Source organism: Empidonax traillii, unplaced genomic scaffold (assembly GCF_003031625.1).
Source record: "Empidonax traillii isolate 1590-97213 ecotype Southwest subspecies unplaced genomic scaffold, ASM303162v1 scaffold624:size695616, whole genome shotgun sequence".
Taxonomy (NCBI): Eukaryota; Metazoa; Chordata; class Aves; order Passeriformes; family Tyrannidae; genus Empidonax; species Empidonax traillii.
Genome location: NW_020955817.1, coordinates 95,191 through 114,518, shown reverse-complemented (window position 1 = coordinate 114,518; position 19,328 = coordinate 95,191). Strand labels below are relative to the sequence as shown.

The window sequence follows — 19,328 nt, the reverse complement described above, 5'->3', positions numbered from 1 at the left end:
CAGGGGAATGTTTAACGCAGACAAGCAGGAAAACAAACAGGTTTTCAGTTGGAATTGCCTTATGATAGAGTTGTGGAGTGCCTGCACAGCAGCCAGTGAGATGGGGCTGTGGGGCTTCTGTAGGACACAAAAAAAGGGTATGGGAATGAGTTATGTCCTGCATTAGTGCACAAGTGAAAACACTGTGGTCAGACCGTGCCTTTGGCAGTGGCCCTCCACAAAGCCTGGTTCACCAGAGGCATCTCAGGAATTTGTCCTAATAGGCTAAAAATACATGTAACTGATGTTCTTTGACTCGCAGAAGTGCCTGACATCGAGCCACACAGGAAGAACGGTGACCAACAGAGAAGAGTGAAATCTGATACTGAGATTCCCAGTCAGTTCTCCTGATGGTTATTGTGGAACCCGGTGACAGTGAGATACTGTTTTATCTCTTTTTATGTTGGGAAAAAAAAGATACTCAACCTGCAAACATTTTAAATGTATATACGTATATATGTAAGTATATATATATATATGTATGTCATCATATCATCATGGCTAGGCTTCGCAGTATATATGGATATGTATGGACACACACACACACACACACACAGATCAGCCTTTGTGGGTCCATGGTGCCACTCAGCCTCATATTCCTCACTCTTTTAATCCCAGTTTGTTCTCCGCAGTGACCACCAGATGTACTCCTGAATGCATCCAGACCACAAAGGTCCAGCTACGGAGCCATGAAACCACAGGATGAGGGTGCTGGACATCCCCACGAGGATGCAAGGACACATCCGCGAACGCTGGAACTGCAGCGTGGAGCAGGCAGAAGGATACCCTAAAGAGTAGAAAAAGATATTGTCCTCCTTCTCGGAGGCAGCGAGAACCGCAAACCTCCTGATCCGCCACACCCTGGGGACTATTTTTAAACACGGAATGCGCGCCTGGGCCCCCCTCCACACCCGCCCTCGGGCTCTGGATCCCCTCAGGGCAGGATCGGGCCCGAGCCCAACGCGAGGCCCCGCGGGCACAGGGACCCTGGAGACGGGCAGAGCTTGATTGACAGCCGCTCCACCAATAGGAGCGGCGGATCCGGCAGGCGGCAGCCAATCACCGCAGGCAGTGCGCCTTAAACCGCCAGCCCCTCCCGCCTCGCGCCTGAGGGAGGGTCCGCTGCGCGCCGCCGCCATCTTGTGTGTGGCATCCCCGCCCTTCCCATCCTTAAGTACTCCTCCTTCACCCTTCGCTTTCCATACCTCCTCCTCCCCTCACTCGCCCGTCCCCCGAGGGCGGTGGCGGCGAACCGAGCGAACCGTGGCGTAGCCGCGGTCGTGGCGGCGGGCGGGAGGGTCGCCGAGCCACGCTCAAGATGGCGGCGGGCGGCGCCCCGTCCGCTGCGGGCGGGGCGCGCGCGGGTGACGCGCGGCGCTCCGGGCATGGGCAGGTGGAGGCGGCGGCGGCGGCCGGAGTCGGGCCGGCGGTAGCGGCGGGAGAGGAGGAGGAGGAGGAGGAGGAGGAGGGGGCTCGGGCTCGGGCTCGGCCGGATTTCGGCCGGGGTTCGGGGGGCGCAGCTGGGGCACCCGCGGCGCCTCCTCTCCGCTCCCTCGCCCCCTCGGGGTCGCTCCCCTTCGCGGCGTGGAGGGCGGCGGGCGCGGCGCGGCCATGGCCGAGGAGCCCAGCGCGCTGCCCTGGTCCATCAATAAAGATGACTACGAGCTGCAGGAGGTCATCGGTGAGCGGCCGTGGGGGAAGGGAGGGGGGGGTGAGGGGGTGCGCGCAGCTCCTCGCTGAGGGGAGGAGGTGTGCGGGTCTCCACGGAGGGGAGCGGGGGTGGCGGTCAGACCCCCCTGAGCTCGAGGGGATCCTGTCACACACCCCGCGCCGAGGAGTGGGGCTGGGCGATCCTCCTCCTCAGCTGTGAGATGGTGTGTGTGTGTGTGTTGGGGGGGGGTGTCTGTCTCCCCTGCCCCGAGGGGTCTGGGGGACCCCTGTGCTGAGGGCGGGGTCCTGTCACACACACCCCGCCGAGGAGTGTGACTGTGTGACCCCCCCCCACCCCTCAGCCAGGGTGTGAGGGGTCTGTCCCCCCTCCCCTGAGGGGTGTGAGGGTCCCCTCTGCTGCCCTTCCTGACGTGTGTGAGGGACCCTCGCCGGGGAACGTGGGGCTGCCCCGTCCCCAGCAGAGGGTTGGGGTGGTCGCGGGGTCCCCCCACACCGTCAGGGTGTTAATCCCTGCTCCCTGCCCGCCCCTCTGGGCAGGGTCTGTGTGTCATCCTGCCGGGGGGAGCGGGACGGGGTCCGTGCTGGGAGGGGGGCTTTGCTCCCCACCACGGTGTGGTTCGGGGTGTGCTGGGTGTGAGGGGGTCACCAGGAGGGAGCTCCGCGGCTTGGCTCGATCACCCCCGGTCGTTTTGGGGCGGCCACGCCGCTCTCAGCACTTTTGGAGCCCCGCGTTGCTCTGGTCCCTGCGTGGAGGGTTTGGTAGAGCCGCCGAACGAGCCTTTTATCCTGGGATTTTGCTGCTGCTGTGCGTTTTCATTCATTGTCCTCACAGCTCGAGGCCCTAGCCCTTGCTCTCTCCATTAAATGATTTTTTTTTTTTTTTTGCCTCCTTCCTCACTCTCTCTTGACTTTAAACTGCCCAGTTACCAAAGGCCTCCCGCTGTACTGATTTATTGGCTGTCTCGACCATTTCGTTGGGGTGTGTTTGAGGGATATATTGCTCTGGGGCGAGTGTGTGACACATCAGAGGTGGTGCCACAGGTGACTCTAAGGTCAGTGCCTCCCGTCTCGCTTTCCGGAGGCACAGAATAAAGCAGGAGGTGGCAGGGCAGGCTCCTGGCCAAAGCTTTTAGGAAGGAGTTTAATTTTTGGAGTAATCTCTCTAAGAGTGCTTTTATTTGAAGTTTCTGAATGACGTAGGGCTGTCATGCCCAGGCTTTCCATCTCTGCCTCGTGGGGAGGCTTGTTTTCTGTTAAGGAAGGTGGGAGAGTTTGTGAGAATGCTGTTTTAAGAGATTAAATACTTGGCATTGTTTAAAAGTAGGAAGGAACTAAGGCTGTGGAGGGGGGGAAATCCTTCTGGAAATCCCTGTTGCTCCGTGGGGATCAGGCTTTGTCCTCTCCCTTTGCTTAGAGGGAGCAGCAGTGCTTTAGCAAAGAGACAAACTCTGTAAAGACGGGGAAGGTGTAATCCTGTTGACCAACCCTTTAAACCTTCTCTGGAAAACGTGCCCTGGGGAGGAAGATGCTCCGCCGCCTTGAGGAGCAGGAGATACAGATGTGGGGCGGAAAGGGCAGAACATGCCACCCATTCACCTATTTCGTGGGGAGAGAGAACTGGATTTGTCTGTGTAGGAAATACTTCCTTTTCTTTGGAGAGCCTGCAAAAGGATGCTGTGGTGGCACAAAGCGAGGATTTGGACCTGAGTATCCAAGGACAGGGAGCAAATGGACAATCTGCCCCTTTGTAGCTGGGGAGCAGGGTGGGATGGGAACAAAAGGGAATGTAAATACACTTCTGCTCTTGCGAGAACTTGCTGTTGGAGACACGTCCCACTTCAGAGTATTAGGAGGAGCACAGAGATGTGTTGTCTCACTTTAAATGACAGAACTTGGGGAAGAATCAGTAAAAAGTACTTAATTTCTTCCCCATCTTTTTCCCTGTCCCTCTGCAAATCGAGTTTCTGGATGTCTCCTGCTCACTGAGGGGTTGTGTTGGCATCCTGGCGTGTGATGGAGTGTACACTGAGATGTGTATATTGCAAACATATGGTTTCTCTTTTTAACTTCCCCGTCCCCCGCCCCCCCTTTACTCATTTCAAACACTGGTGTGTCTGCCAGCGGCCTGGATGGAGATGTGACGCAAGTTTCCTAGCACGTATATGATTTGTGGGACAAAATGTCACTGTGTTAACTGAGCTGGACTGCCTTGCCTCCTGCTTCATGTCTCCTGTAAACCTCAAGGGGTTTTTAGTGGTTTTTTTTTTTTTTTTTTTTTTTTTTTTTTTTTTTTTTTTTTTTTTTTTTTTTTTTTTTTTTTTTTGAGCTCTCTTTACTAACTAAGAGCTGTAAAGGTCTTTCAGCACAGAACAAAGAGGCGTCCTGGTGTGGAAGGAGATGAACCTTGCACTGGTGCTTTTAAAGGATTTAACTTGTTTCCTGATGGAAAAAAAAAAAAAAAATTACTCTTTAAATTTAGAGTAAATTTTGAGATTACCAGCTCAGCTGTTTTTCCACATCGGAATTAAGGAAATCCATGTGTAGTCTAATTCCTTCATTTGTGCTGGTTTTGCCTGAAAATAGCCATGTGTGGCTTTTATTGGATGTGGGTGGTTCCGTACCATTTTGGTGCAGGAATTAAAAGTGCAAGTTTTCTACCTGCAAAGAGAGCTCCTTCTGTAAAACTGCCCTTCTGATTCTGGCTAATACTGTAAAAAAAAAAAGGGATTACTCAGCACTGGGGATGACTCATGCCATTAAAAGGTATGGATTTAACATCTGTGTTGATTATGCCTGGCTAGTGGTAATAACTGCTGAGTAGCCTCCTTAGGCTTAAATAACTTCTAGTACACTGAATCAAGGAACCTTGATCAGGATGAGAACCTGACTTCAAGTTAAAAAAGGATAAAGTGGAGGTGGGGTAGAGGAAGCAATTTGTAAAGCATTTCAGTGACAATGTACTCCCAGAACAGCCATGGTTTTGCAGGTGAATAAGACCTCTGGAGATACTCAGATTTTCATGTAAAAAGCAGAATGTAGTCTGTGCTGTGCTGGTGGTTGTGAAGGTGGTCAGTCATCTGAGCGTGGATTGCATATAAATCACTGCAGTCTTCTTTTTGAAGCCCGGAAAAAATTCAACCCCATGCTGCTTGTGCTGATCAGATACTCACACACGTGGGTTCCCCTGGATCTCACAATTCCTGTTGGAAACGCTGGTAGCAGTAGTGAAGTTGGTTGGAACTGGGTCATTCTCATTTTGCTACTTTTTTGGAAAGATGGGAGCTGTGCTGGCTGTGGCTGTTTGATTTAGGAGCATCCCCTCTGCTGCAAACAGCCTGTGCCAGAAGCAGGAGATAAATTAGTGGTGGGAGTGCTCCCATGCTCAGTTCCTGTGCCCTCTCTCCCCTGACAGATTCCTTCGCGGCGAGATGAGGACGGCGCGGGCTGCATGAGCAGATGTGGTGGGAGTTTCTTATCCCCTCAGAAATCAAGCCTAAATTGAAAATTGAAGTCACCATTTACAGAATGATTAGGATTTTTAATGACTGCAGTTCGTGTGGCTTTGGAGTCGGGCTTTGCCTGTGAACTCGTTGATCTTTTGGGGTTGAATATTTAGGTTTCTAGCCACGTTCTTCCCAAGTTCTACATGCGAGCATATGTGGCCCGTGTGGGAGAAATTTTCTTTTGCAGGTACAGAGGAACTTCTTAAAATTAAAATTTCCACTTCCCCAAATTTTGTCAAAATGTCTGTAGTCACCCATCTGGTGCTTTTGTAGTTGTCTCGCACCGAGAAAGCACTGCCATTGAAAAAGAGCAGCCTGTAGGTGCTCACCAGGTGGTACAACAGGAGTCTGGGGATGTAAAAACCAGGCTGGAATGGGAGGCTCTTGTCCGATGATAACTTTTTAGGTTTCTTTTTTTAGAGCCTGGTGTTGGTTGCCACCTGTGGTGCCCCTGTGCTGGCTGCACCCAGTTTCACACGCCTGACTATTTAAAACCCATTCAAGAAAAACGCTACCCTGTATAAAATGTAAGTGCCTGAGCTCTAAATGGAGTGTTTTTGCTTCAGTCTTGGTGCCATATGTTTTGTTTTAGCATTTCCTCGCGGATTCCCACTCCTCCCCCCAGCTTAGCTGAGCAAAATTGATTCCTACACCGTATTCCCAGTATTCAGGCTGCTTAATTCATTTGAAGACTTGCTTTGTGTGCTCATTTTTCCACTTAAAGTTGGTTGAAAATCCTTTGTTGTTTTGTATTATGTTAAAGCTTATATAGAATTAATTATTAAATACGGATATGTTAAAAAAAGTGTGAGTTGTCACTCATGGGATCTGCTTGGGCACTGAAGTGGGAGATGCTCAGTGCCATCTTCTCAGCTGCTTGGGTGTAAACGAATATACCTTGTGTGTTCCTGAGTGTGACAGAATACCCAGGCTATTCCTGCATCCAGGCTGCCTTTCCTGTGGATACTTGGCACATCTCATTCCTGTAAGACCTTTGATACCGTGTCCCTACTAGAACAAGGTTGAAGTGAGTCACTTTTCACCTCTGGGGAGGTGGAAGCAAAAGATGTCTAGGGGTGTGTGTGTGTCTTTGTTTAGTGCTTTTTGTTGTTTGTGCCCTGATAGGAAGAAGGATAAAGCAGCGGAGTGAGGACTTAAAAATCCAAGCAGTGGTGAAGGAGCCTGGCTGGGGAGAATACATCCTTGTTAGCCTTGCCTGCTGCTCTGAGGGGAGAGCAGAGACAGATCCTGCTGCTTTCAGCTATTCTGGGATATTAAGGAAAAAATCAACGTGGGATGCTTCATGTGGAAGTAGCTCACACTTTCCTGTGGCTGGTTTCTCTGTAGCAGTTGCATCCAGTACTTTTATGTAGCTGTACTGATTGCTGTTTAACACTGTCATTTCTCAATAATCCCATTTAAGTAGTTTCAGTGTAATGCAAATCTCTTGGCTGGTGCCTGGACAGTTTGGCTGTGCTGTGCTCCTGAGCACACCTGAGGGGTGGATGTGCTGCCTGACAAATGCAAGCCTGGGAGGCTTCTTCCTTCTGCAGCTGATGAAATCTTGAGGAGAATCAGCTCTTCCCCAGAACATTTGTCTGTTTAAACTTGGCAGCATCTCTCTTCTTTCCGAGTGTTAGCAGCTTGCCCACCAAGCCAGTGTCTAGAGATATAATCTTTTAATAAAAGTTGGAGCTCTCTAAAGTGATGGCAGTAACAGTGGGTCTTATTGCTAATTGTCTTAGTGAGTTGCGAAAAACTGCATCTTGGTCGAATTTTCTTGGAAGATTTCCCCAGAAATGCACGATGTCCGTTGTAAATCTCTGCGGCAGTAAATTTAGCTGTGGACATGCTAATGGAGTGCTTGTAAACTCGGTGTTATTAAACTTTCTTAATAGGGAGAGACAGACTTGAGGGCTTTGTGGGTGTAGAAGAATAGCTGTTGGAGCAGCGGAATTTGGCATTGCAAAATCTTTGAAATATCAGGATGCCGGGACTTTCCAGATGAGTTGAGCCTATTATCCTGCGCTCCCTTTAGAATCAAACAGCTGAGACGCAGATATGAAGAACTTGGCTCTCGAAGTTGCTGCAGTTTCCTGTGACTTCACCTAAGGGAGTTCAGCCTTGACATTTCTAAAAAGCACGTGTAACTCTGTCTCTCTTCCTGGCAGCCACACGGGAAAGTCTCGGAGACAGGGTTAGGTCCCTGGCTGACAGGCAGTCCCGGCTCTTTATCAGAAGGTCATCATCGCTCTTGGTGTGTGAGAAGGGATGTGGTGCCTCTGGTATGCAAAATAATGCATATACTGATAAAGGGAGCTGGACTAAGAACAAAATCAAACTTGTCTGACTTGAGTAAGACAAGATCGCTTCAACAGATGGTGTAAGTACAGCTAAATGACAGCAGGGGTACAGGTACCTGACTGAGTCTGTGGCACTGCTGCAGCATCTCTCACGTTCCTCTCGTGCATGAACATAAATAAAGAGACTGACCTTGGTAGGGGATTCTGCCAGCTGTAGGTTTGATTCCTTAGGTTGTCTGAAAGTGATGTTTGACTTGAAACACTGCTCATGTGTGGGGTTCTCATGGTGATCATCACAGCCTGCATATTCCTTGGTTTTAGCTGTATTATGTGGCCCTGTCACACAGTGCAAGAGGTATGGACTTGTGGTCTTCAAGTCTTAAAGGCTTCACAAATCCCACCCGTGAATGAAGCACGGAGTAAATTCAGGGCACTGATTCACTTTCTCACAAAGTTACCATTTTAGCCAAATCTTCTTCCATCTCCCATCCATTACAGTTTTATACAGCTTGTACTGTGTGCATGTGAAACAACACCTTAAATTCTTATAACTCAGCCAAATTAAAATGCATTTTTGAGGGAGTGAGAAAAGCTTTTCTGAATGAGGTTTTAATTTTCTGCCTGATTTCAGTTTTCTGCTCCATCTTCTTTGTCTTGAGAGTTTGGGGTGGGGGAGAGAAAAAATTCTTGTTTTGTTTCATTTCACTGTTTCATGCTAAGCTGACTTTATAGCATTCTTCCCAATGGGTAGGCAGGAAATTAGCCTATGTAAATTCATTCTAGAAACAAAAGGCACAAGCAGCTGTTAAAGAATAGTGTGAGTTGAAATACTTCAGTGATCATTTCTTACTGTAGTAAATTCTCCTTGAGTTTTGCCAAAATTTTACTGTTTTATGATCATGAATGGTAATTTAAGCACAAACTTTACTCTTTTTCCTGCTAGCACCTTGCTATTAATAAAGCTGTGTGGGAGGATGGTGTTCCCTTTTCATCCATCCACAGAATTAAGTTAAAACTGTGGAGTGAAAATTTGACCTTGAGTACCCACCTCCCTTCTGGTGAGATCTGACTGAGCCACGTGGCTGGTCCTGTGGTATCTGCTGGCTTGTTGTGCGGAAGAATTGAAGTTGTTTTTCTTCTTGGAGCAAAGTTAATTGACAAAATTTTTCAGTTCATTAGAGGGGAGAGTGTTGTCAGGTAGGAAAATGTCTAAAAAAACTAGTTGTGAATGTGGAATTGTATTGAGGTGCTTGTGGTCAGGGTGTGAGATTATTGCATCTTATGGCTATTCGTGGTATGTTTTGTAAAACTGATGTTTTCCTAAACACTGGATGAAAGCTCCATAGTTACTGTTGGACAGGTTGTGCATTTTTAATTTCAGTTGGGTCTGAGTTAGTCTCTTGCTCATTTTCAGTCTTCAGGGTGATTTCCTTCAGTTCCAGGGCTTATTCCAGCTCTTCTGAAAAGAAAGCTTTGAGAACAGTGCAGAGAGTAGTGGAAAATGATGGTATTTGAAAAGTGAGAGAGTGAGTTAAAGGCTGTGGGATGAGAGCACTTAGAGAATATTTTTCCTAAGAAAATTAGCTGGTTGTGCTCCAAGCTGGTACCTGTTGAGGGAAGTGGGGCAGCTGAAACTGCAGTTGGGAATTTCAGGCCATTTCCAGCTTCAGGCAGGCAACACAATATTAGCTTGTCTCGATGGCTTGAAAACTCTTAAATTAAAGGCAACGCTTCTTGTCGTAAACACCTTTCCTGCAAAATCCACAGGGAGGGATTTCATTATGTCAATTTTCAGAACAAAACCAGAAAGCTACTGTCACTTATTTTGCTGAGACAGTGCTTGAAAGGACTGCCAGGGTCATGGAGCTCAGTTCCGTGCTCCGGCTGATGCCAAATTGTATAATCCCTATACCGAATTAATGGACGCTTGTGCTGGGAGGGGCTCATGGGGGAATTACCAGCACACGTTCTATTAAACACTGGAACCTCCCTGTGACCCTGTCATCGCTCTGTGGAACAGCTGCCTAATGGATTCCCTACCACAGTGGGAACTAACAATGCCTTGTCTTCTCTGGCATGTGGCTGTGGCTCAGGGGTTCTTCTTACAGTGCTCGCTGTACATTCAGGTGTATCTGCAAGGACACTTCCTCGTGAAGGCACAGGAGAGCTGCAGCTTGGTGTTCCTTCCATCTCTAAACCTTAAAGGTGTTGACTACAAATGTCTCCAGTGTGTGATTCCTTAAGATCTACCAGTGGAAAGGGAGTCCTTTGGAAACCCGATGTGTTACATGTCTTCATGTCCTAAGCCACTTTTTTGTGAACCTTTCTCACTCTCACCATACAGGGTAGTCATAAAATTTATAGAATCATGGGATCATGAAGATTGGAACACACTTTTAAGATCACCAGGTCCAAGCCTTATCCCAGCACTGCCGTGTTCACCACTAAACCATGTCCCCAAGTGCCACATCCACACTTTTTTTGAACGCTTTCCAGGATGGTGATTCTACCACTTCCCTGGACAGCCTGTTCCAGTGCTTGACAACCCTGTCAGTGAAGAAATTCTTCTGATAACTAACCTGAACCTCTCCTGATGCAACTTGAGGCTGTTTCCTTTCATCCTCTCACTTGTTATCTAGGAGAAGAGGCTGACCCCCACCAGGCTGACACCTCCTTACAGGGAGTTGTAGAGAGTGGGAAGGTCCCCTCAGGAGCACCAGGAAAGTTGAAAAGTGAAGCTGTAAGTTCCATCCCTTCACTGAAATAAAACTTGTCATTGTGGATGCCAAATGCTGTCTAATAAATAACTTAGTATTAACAGCTAACAAATACCTTGGTATTGACTTCCAGCAAACTGTACTTTGCTGGAAAAAGTATCCTGAGTGTGAAGTATCTTTTTCCTGTTGAAGGACTCACCAATGCAAATCTTATTTGAACAGCTGAGGGGCTGATGGCAGCCTGAGCACAGTTATTTGTCCAGATCCTAAGGTTCAGGATGGTTCTCATTACTCTTGGTTAAAGAATGTAATTTTGAACCAGTGGGCTAATCTTGTGTGCTGAACAGACTAATAGGTGTGGAAAATATTTAGCAGATCAAGATATTCCCTGAAAAGAAAGGATAATAGCCTTCAAGAGAGGACGTATCTGATACTTAAAAGCTTATTTACCTAAAATAACCACGGTACTATCAAACATCTGCACTGTATGCAGACAGATTGTTCTGTTAAGTGGAATCCCGGCCAAATAAAATATCCTCTACAGCTGACAATTACATTTGAGACAGAGTTCAGAGATAAAGGTTGGGAAGGAAAAAAGGAGAGTGCTGGCTTGGCTACTGTACCAGCACTATGTTTTGAGCCTTGGTAATACCTGATGACAGACAGCATGATATTTACATTGCTGCATATACTGTAAAGGCAACTGACAGTGATTAAAAGGGAAGGATGAACCTTCTCTGCTGAAATTGCTGTGTTTGGAAATGAGATGTTTGAGCCTGCTTTCCATCGTGTAGAATTAACACTGCATAGCTGCAGTGCCCTTTAAATTAGGCAGGGATGTTGGCACGAAATCAAATAAATATAATTGGTTTCAAACTGAAAATCTAATTTAGGCATGCTAATAGCATCTTAAGTAAATGTGGCAGGTCACGCAGGACTTGTGTAACTGGCCCTTGGAGCTTACTGTAGTTACTGGTGTGGAGAAAATGGTCTCAGAGGTGTTCCCCAAATCACCTGGGCACCTTAGGCAACTGGAGGGTGTGTCCTTGAGGGCATCACAGAGATGTGTGCTTGTCTGGACTAACTTGGGATATCCTGGGGGCTGCAGGAGGTTGGGCACACAGCCAACAGCAACACCCTTCTGTCCGTGCCTTAGTGTTTGCAGGGAAATGTTGGGGGACTGTCAGATGGGCTGATACTTGTCCCTGGTAATCCTTCTCTCAGCTGATGCCTTCTGTGGCCAGGGGCTTTTCCTCCTGTCTTTTTTTTTTTCCTTGCATCTCTGTTCTGGTGTGGAGTGTGATGCTGGGGGGCTGCAGCTCTTTGTCGTAGGGAGGCAGTGGAAAGCCTGGCTCAGCTGGATGTGCTGTGAGCTGGTGACTGCTGGTGAAATCACACAGCAGAGTGACCCAGTGACAGCTTGGTCAGATATCTTGCTGACATGCTCTGCGTGGCCAGCCCTATTCCTCACCCTCTGTTCTAGTCCTGGCCTGTGTTATATTGACAGGCCGATCATTTGCTCTCCAAACCTGTCACTTCCTTGCTTAGTCTGTGAGGATTCTCAACCGGAGTGTTTGCCAAAGGTGGAAGGCAGATGACGTTTTTCTGTGTTCGGGGCCTAAGAGATATCGAAAGAGTTTTGAGAGAACAATGCGGTGTGGGGTGGGGTGAAAATTTCCATAAAGCTCCCCTTCCTTTCTGCAGAAACCTTGGCATTGAGTCATTTAGATTACAGTAGCTAGATCTCCCTCCAGCTTAGAAATCAGTGTCATTTATTTATTTATAGTGTAGAGTTCAGTGGGGCCATGGGGAGATGTATCCAGCTGTGGGTGTTGCCCATCAGTTGCTGATGGCTCTGCAAATAACACTGGACTTCTTACAAGTGCCTGGACATGGATTTGTGTTCTTCCTTCTGAGTCTGAGATGCAAGTTAAAGACTTGGGCAATAAGTCTGCAGCATCATCTGTTTCTGTATTGGTGGACCAGTGGATGGGAAGCCTGTTCAAACAAGTGCTGGCAGTGCTGTGGGATCTTTGCTGGTTTATCATCCCTCTCCACTGTACACAGAGCACTGGGAATCTTGAGAAGTGCATTGTCTTACATGGGCAGAAACCTCCGAGCTCTGGACACAACGTGTGGTTTTCAGTGGTGTTGTCAACAGTGAGAGCTCTGTCAAGATGGTGAATAACTCACTGTCAGCAAGTTTACGTGCAGTTCAAATATTTTGGCTCTATTTCTAATTGGGCAGTGGAGTTTCAGAAATATGCTTCTTATTTTCTGAAATTCTTTGAACGTGCTGGGCTAACACTGGAATATCAGTTGTCTGTTGGACCCTGCTGGTGCTGACATGAATTGAGCAAAGACCCGGGCTTTGGGGAAGACACATGAGGGAGACTTAACAGCAGAAATCCCTCGTGTGTGAGCACTGTTTGAAATCCTTGGCCACGCAACTTGCACAGAATCACAAACTGCCTGAGCTCTGGCTGTCCTGGAATAAATGATCAGAGGTCATTGCAAAGATACGCCTGCAGTTTAAATGAAACAAACAGGAATTCACAAGTGAAAACTGCTTTTCCCTGTTCCTATTTCCAGTTCTCTCAGTAAAAGGCCTAGGCTGTTGCCATCAGTTGTGCTGGTGCAAAAAAGAAGTAATTTGTATTTAAGTCTTAATTCTGTGCTTGAACATGTTACCTCCCAATCCTTGCTCTTCCTCAGTGTGTTGTCCAGCACATGCCCTGTGTCTCAATGTACCTGCAGCCACCTTTGGCTTGAGCCCAGCTGAATGTTCACAGCCCTGGGCTGTGCTCAAGGTGAGCCTGAACGAGGCATGAACGTGCTGCATTCAGTGGGGTGAGTTGGGCTGTGCTCCAGGGTGGGGTGACATTTTGACATTGACCACACGGAAGTGTGAAGTTTTGAAGGAGTATATTTAAAATAGGGTGGAGTTGTTCTCTTTAAAGCTTTTTCCTCGGAAATGCAAGCATGGCCAATGTCTTGTAAATGTGGGAGTTCAGGTTTTACACCTGCCTGCAGGACTGCTGCACACACGGTGAGGGCGTCTTCAGGTATAGTGTGTACTTATACTGTGATGTGTAGTCAGCAGGGATTGCTGGTTTTCCTCCACCCCCCCCAATATAGGCTTTAAAATTGCCCCCTCACAACTTTTCAGTTAAATCTGCTTTCGTTTTCTGGCTTTGCTTATTCTTCTCTGATTTATTTCTTCCCTGCACTGTGCTAGCAGGTACTGCTTTCCCTCTTCTTTACACAGTATCTTCCTGTCTCTGCTGTGGATCAAACGCTGTATGACTGGAGTTGAGAGAAGGTGCACAAAGTTAAACCTGGCCTCTTACCACCTCTACCAGAGTTTTAAATAGGGTATTACCATCTTGTGCTGTAGATGTGTCATCCTTCAGCTTGTAAGGAAATAAATATAAAACCCTGGTTCTTCTCTCTGTAGGAAATACTATTCATAGTAAATCCGTATCGGGAATGAGTGGTGGAAAGGTGTCTGGGAGTGTGGCTGTGTTGGCACCTCTCTGGGAGCTTCCTGGGGGTAGGTAGCTCCACTCGCTCCTGCGCTTTTGTAGCCTTTTTGTGTCTTGGCCATGGGTTCTCTGCTGCTGCTTTAGTTTCCTGCAGGTTTCCCAACCAGACACAGAGCAAAACCAACTGAACTCTGCCCTGCTGGTATCGCTGCTGCTTGCAGTGTCTGACAGAGCATTCAGAGCCACTTTGCAGTTTGGGTTTGCTCTGGGCAGTGCTCGAGGCACCTGAGTGACCCTCCTGACTTGAGGCTGTAACTTCACTTCTGGCATTGTTAACACTCTTCCTGCAGTACCAGGCTGAATAGGTGACACTTTGCTGTGAAAGCTTTTTCCTCTCCACGGCTGAGCAGATGTTTTTGTCCTCTCTGGGGCAGTACTAGGAATGCATCCGAGTCCCGTTACGGTTTCCCGTTGGTTTTATTGATGCTATTTGTAATTGTTATTGTGAATTGTGTCTTCCATTTTGTAGCACGAATGTGACATGTAGTGGGGAGATGGCTTGAAGAACTACGGCCGTATTCAAGGACCATTAACATTGAATTACTTCACTCTTCCTGAATCGTGGGGCTTCTGCCAGCAAGATTTTGACATTCAGTGGACTCCTGTAACCAAGACCTCCTTGGGGAGTGGAGTATTCCCACCCCATACTGAGTTGGCTAGAAATCCGAGAGTAGGCGTTTTTTTACTGGCTTGTTTTTAGAAGAGCCTCATTGTTTGCGAGAGGATTCTTCTCACCAGAAGCCTCAAATGAGGTGCAGAAAATAGAGGCATCACTTTGCCTTCATAGCAAATGGACCAAACAATGCAAGAGCAGTCGGAGTTTGCAATATGGCATTTAATTTCTAGTTTAATTAGATCTGTATCTGCGCTGTGCTCTGTTAAGAACAGTTAAGAAATTCTATTCCCAGTCTTGTAGCTTCTAGTTTTATTACTGTATTGTCCTTGGAATAAGTAACCACAGAGCAGGGCTCCCACAGCTCTTTGGCTTGAGGCTGTCAAAGAGTCGAGGCATCCAGAGATGGAGGATTCCATCCCCATGCCTGCAGAGCAGGCGTGAACACAGAGTCTGTGTTGTAAAGCATTAAAGGTCTCCTGGGCTTTGGGGTACCTGGAACCTGACAGCCATGGCTTGGTCCAGAGCAGCCTTGCAGGGAAGTGTTTTGTGTGCATTGTTCATAAGAGGAAAACCCGGGGGCACAATTATAAACACAGCCTGCGTCACGAGCGGCTTTCTGGCACCGCACTCCAGATAGGGGAGGATGGATTCCAGATCCCGCTTAAAAATAGAGAGGTCGTGTGTGCGCTGGGGAATGGTGGAAAGCAGAGGACAGGGTTGTGCAGAGGTCTTTGGCTGGGCATGGTCTAGTGCTGAAGGAGACTTGGGAATATAGGACTTGTGGGGAGAGCTGGATTTCTCCAGCCTTAGAAGAGTTGTTGCTGTCCTCAGCTGTGCAGGGGGTAAAAAGCTTTACCGTGTGGGTGGTCAAACACAGAAACAGCCAAAAAGGTTGCAGAAATATCTCTTGTTAAAGAAAATCCAAACTAGGCTGAGTTTGATGCTGAGGAAACTTATCTAAGTTGGGATTTGACCCTGTTTTCATCAGGAGAGTGGACTAGAGGCCACTGGAGGTTCCTTCAAACCTAAGTGGTTTGTAACTTTCATTGGACCCTGGCAGAGCATGTTTCCTCTACAGAGAGGATTTGATATGGTGTTAGGATAAGGACTGATGCTCCAAGACTCTTATGGAACATGTCCCCCGCTGATTTTAACAGCTTTGTGAGCAACTGAGTTATCATGAAGGGAAAACTTCACATCTCCCAGGGCACCTGAATTAGATTTAGAACTTGGGAAACACTGTTTTGTGAGTCCTCTTTCCATATAACTACTTCAAATTGCCATTGCACGTGGTAGGAGAATTCTGTTCTAGAGCCAGGATTTGGTGTTTGTCTTGTGACCGTTTGGCATGACTGTTGCCATTGCTTAAGCAGATCCCTCTGCCAAGAGGATCTCTGGCTTCAGTTGCATTTGCCTGGGAGGAGGCATCGGTGCAATTCATCCCACTCTTACTTGGAGAGCTGCAGTGTCCTTATGTGGCTGCAGAGATTCAGTTATCTTGGAGACAAAGTGTGTAGGAACATGCTGTGTCCTCTGGTCAGTCCCCTGTCTTTCTGCTCCTCCAATTAGCCATGAAATAATTGGTTTCCATTAACTCTGACACGAGATCTCCTTGGGCTTGTCTTTATTTTCGAAAATGGAAGCTTTGTGTAAGTTATGCAGCTGCAGAAGAGATGATGTCCAGCCCCCCTTTAAGAGCTGATGCTGGGCTTTCATGGGGGGTTTGTCTCAGCTTAAGGAGAAGTTCAGGCTGGAGCTGTAGATGCTAAAGGTACAGGGAGCATGGATCCAGGGGAGCAGAGGAGATAACCTGGAAAAATCAGGCTTCAGTAACTCAGTGCTTGGGGAATTTCGGTTTGAGTTGTTTTAATCCTTTCAGAGCTTGGTTTTATTTCAGAAAGAGCCATTTAATCGTAGAAACATGAAAGAAGCAGGGGTTAGAAAGGGTATGTTTTCCTCCTAAGGCGGTGTTTTCTAAAGTAGGTTGTGACCCTCTTATGCAGGAATTTTGCAGCTGCTATCCTAAGGGTTGAAACTATATGTGAGAGCCTACAGAGGCCAGAGCAGGAGGTATTAAGCAGATCCTAATACCCATTTGGGGTCTCTTTCCTCCCCCTCCCAGCCTCCAACAAAACCATCTCCTGCTTTTCAGGAATAAAGCAGCAAGCATTTGGCTGTGCCCAGTTTCCATTGTTTTACTAAGCCGTTATGCTGGAAGAGATTAACTCGGGAGCAAATTTTCTCCGAAAGCTGATCTTGAGAGAGGCGGAGGGAAGAGCCCCAGCACTGACCTTGATCAGAGTGTCTTGAGTTCGGGAGTGAGCGTGAACTGAGCACGGGAACATTAACCCAGTGCTGCCCACGCCCTCAGGACTGCGTTTGGCTCTGACCGCGGCAGCTCTGGGGTTGCCGAGGGTGTTGGTGTGACCATCAGTGCTGCCCTGGCACAAATTGCCCTTGGGGTTTTTTTCTCATTGAAGGTGGTTCATGGCAGCCCAGGAAATCTCCTTTCTTCCCACCATCCTCCCATATATTTGTTACCTGCTCTTAAACTTTACCAAACTTCCTTGATGGGCCTTTTTTTTTTTCTCTCCGTTGGTGTCATCATCTCTCTCTAGGACTGTTTTCACTTAGCAATGTGTTCAGCATCCTTGCTGCAGCTTCTCTCCTTTCCTTTTCTTGCCGTCCTGGCATTCAACAAACAAACTGTGTGGCTGCAAAGCCTGAAGTGCCCGTGTTGCCATGTTTTCCGTGCTCTTCCAAGAAGCATGGAAAGCCGCCTTTGTTTGGTCCCAGGAGCACGGCACGCCGCCGCTGCCACCAAAGAGCAGCTTGCTTGTGGCACATCGTGCTGCAGCTTGGCTTAATCCTTGCCTGATACGCTTTTGAGATTTCATTGTTTCTCTATAATTAGTGCTACAGAGGAGCTGAAAGAAATGACGAATTAGCGGGAGAGGGGGGAGTGGGGAGAGCAGGTGGTGATCGAACTAAACAGAGCTGCCAGAAAAGTAGGAGCAGCAGGGAATTAAATGGGAGGAGTCTCGAGTTGAGATGATTCCCTGCCATGTGCCCAGAAGGATTTAGTTTGGGATTTCATTACTGTTAAAATAATGCCACACACTCCTAACAGATTGGGTCCCTGCAGGCTGGGGCATTGTCCAAACACTTAGTGAAAAGCAGTTTTTGCCCTCAAGTCCTGGTGAGCATTGATTCTGCAGACTCAGGGAGTGGGAGGGAGCTGTAGCATGAGTGGTCCTGCTTTTAATTAGTCTGTATCTATTGTTTCTGGTAGTAACATCTTAAAAGAATAAAACACAAAGCTATTCCCTGTGTAGTCACTTCTATAACCCCCCGGACTTCATCTTGTGAAAGATTTGGTCTGCAGGAGTGGTGTTGCAGCTCTGCCAGTCGTGCTTACACCAGCTGGCTTTAACTGGCACAAAAATCCCAGGATGTCAGGCTGTGGGAGGAAGCAGGAGTGTGCTGACACTACCGAGCATCTGAGATAGTCTCTGAGCACAGATACTCTTGTGTCAGTGAGGGCTGTGCAGGCAGCTTTAGAGATGAAAATACACACTGAAACACTACCTGAGGAGTGAAACGGGTTGTGTGACAAGACAATCCTCTGAGGTGCACAGCTGTATATTCTTAACAGTGTCTGGCTTGTGTTTTCAGCCTCTATTACTATGCACCCAGACATCCAAGGAAAGAAATCATAATGCTGGTGCTTTGACTGTGTCAGCAGCAACATTTCTTCTGGGATCTAACACTTTCCGAAGAAATGATACTGTGTTTGTTGTTTATTCTGACTTCCAAAAGGCGATTGCAGTAGGGAGATCAGCAGTGCTAGGAGGTGCAAACTCACTTCTGCCTTTTGCCAGCACTTCTATGTGCTCTGCCCTCTTTGTCTTGAGTCTTTATGTGTTTTTAGTGTTTTTCCCCACCAGAGAAGCTGCAGAAAAAAGTTAGGAAAGCAGGTACTGGGTGGAGAGGAGCAGGTCAGTACAATCCAGGATTCCCAGTGAGTGGGAATACAGCTGTGCTGGGACTGCTGCTTTCCTGCTGGATTCCTGCACCTGCTGCTTGCCAGGGAAAGCGACCACAGGGAGTGTGTGTGGAGGTTTGCTTTTGGCAGGTTTGTCCCCTGCTAAATGTTGTGTATCTCAGCCCTGCTCCTGGCAGTGTGGCCAAACTCTGCTGTCAAAACCTCCCCACTTTGCTCTTTCTGAGTTCTTTGTGTTAAATATCTGCACAGACTCCTACATCATGTCCCTTTCTTTCCTCAAGACCCTGCTTATAGCACTCAAACTTCATTTTCAAAGTCCCCTGTAAATATTTCTGCTGCTATTGCTGTCCTTTTCTTCCACCTGCGCTTTGCTTTGCTCCCTGCTCTGAAAAATGTGTGCAAGTAATAAATGGCCTCAGTCTTGAACTTCTTAAAAACCCATTTGCTTTGTGAAATAGTTCAGCTTTAGCAACCTTAGCATTTTGTGTTCTGCACATTGTTGCCCTCTGGGATTAAAATGTAAACTCCTGAGTGCAGGGAATCCCTGGCAAGCTGATGCTGTTGTCCAGGGTGCACTGGCAATGCCATATAAAGTGAAGTCAAAGTCCTGTAGCTCCACTGTAGCAGGTTCTGGTTGAAGATTAGAGGAGCACTGTCCCACAATTCAGGACTTTTCAATTTATTTCAGTGTGACTTTGAATGGAGAACTTTATCTTTCAAGGCTGGATTTCAAGATGTTTTCCCCACCTGGAACTTTATTTGAATTTATCTTGGTGCAAGTTGGTGTGAGAAGAATATTGATGGTGGTTTTAGGGAGCTTCAGTAGCCTTTGTTTGAAGACAAGACTGAAAACTTTTGCCCCCAGTTTATGTGAATGTACTAGACAAAAATCACAAAGCTTGCAAAAGTGTGCTTTACCTGAATTTCA

The 19,328-nt window shown here is 47.5% G+C and overlaps 1 protein-coding gene across 3 annotated transcripts in view; it reads left to right on the top strand.

Moving 5' to 3' along the window:
- The first annotated feature begins 1,549 nt into the window (after nucleotides 1–1,549).
- Nucleotides 1,550–19,328, top strand: part of OXSR1 (oxidative stress responsive kinase 1) — an 88,043-nt gene continuing 70,264 nt past the window's right edge. For 2 of the 3 annotated variants that reach the window (XR_003572879.1, XM_027898801.1), the window contains exon 1: nucleotides 1,550–1,720. Coding sequence is in view for 2 of the 3 variants with exons in the window: in XM_027898801.1 (XP_027754602.1) it covers nucleotides 1,651–1,720 (70 nt within the window). In the remaining variant the exon portion in view is untranslated. The remainder of the gene's footprint in view (nucleotides 1,721–19,328) is intronic. The other variant, XM_027898802.1, reaches the window with a different exon arrangement.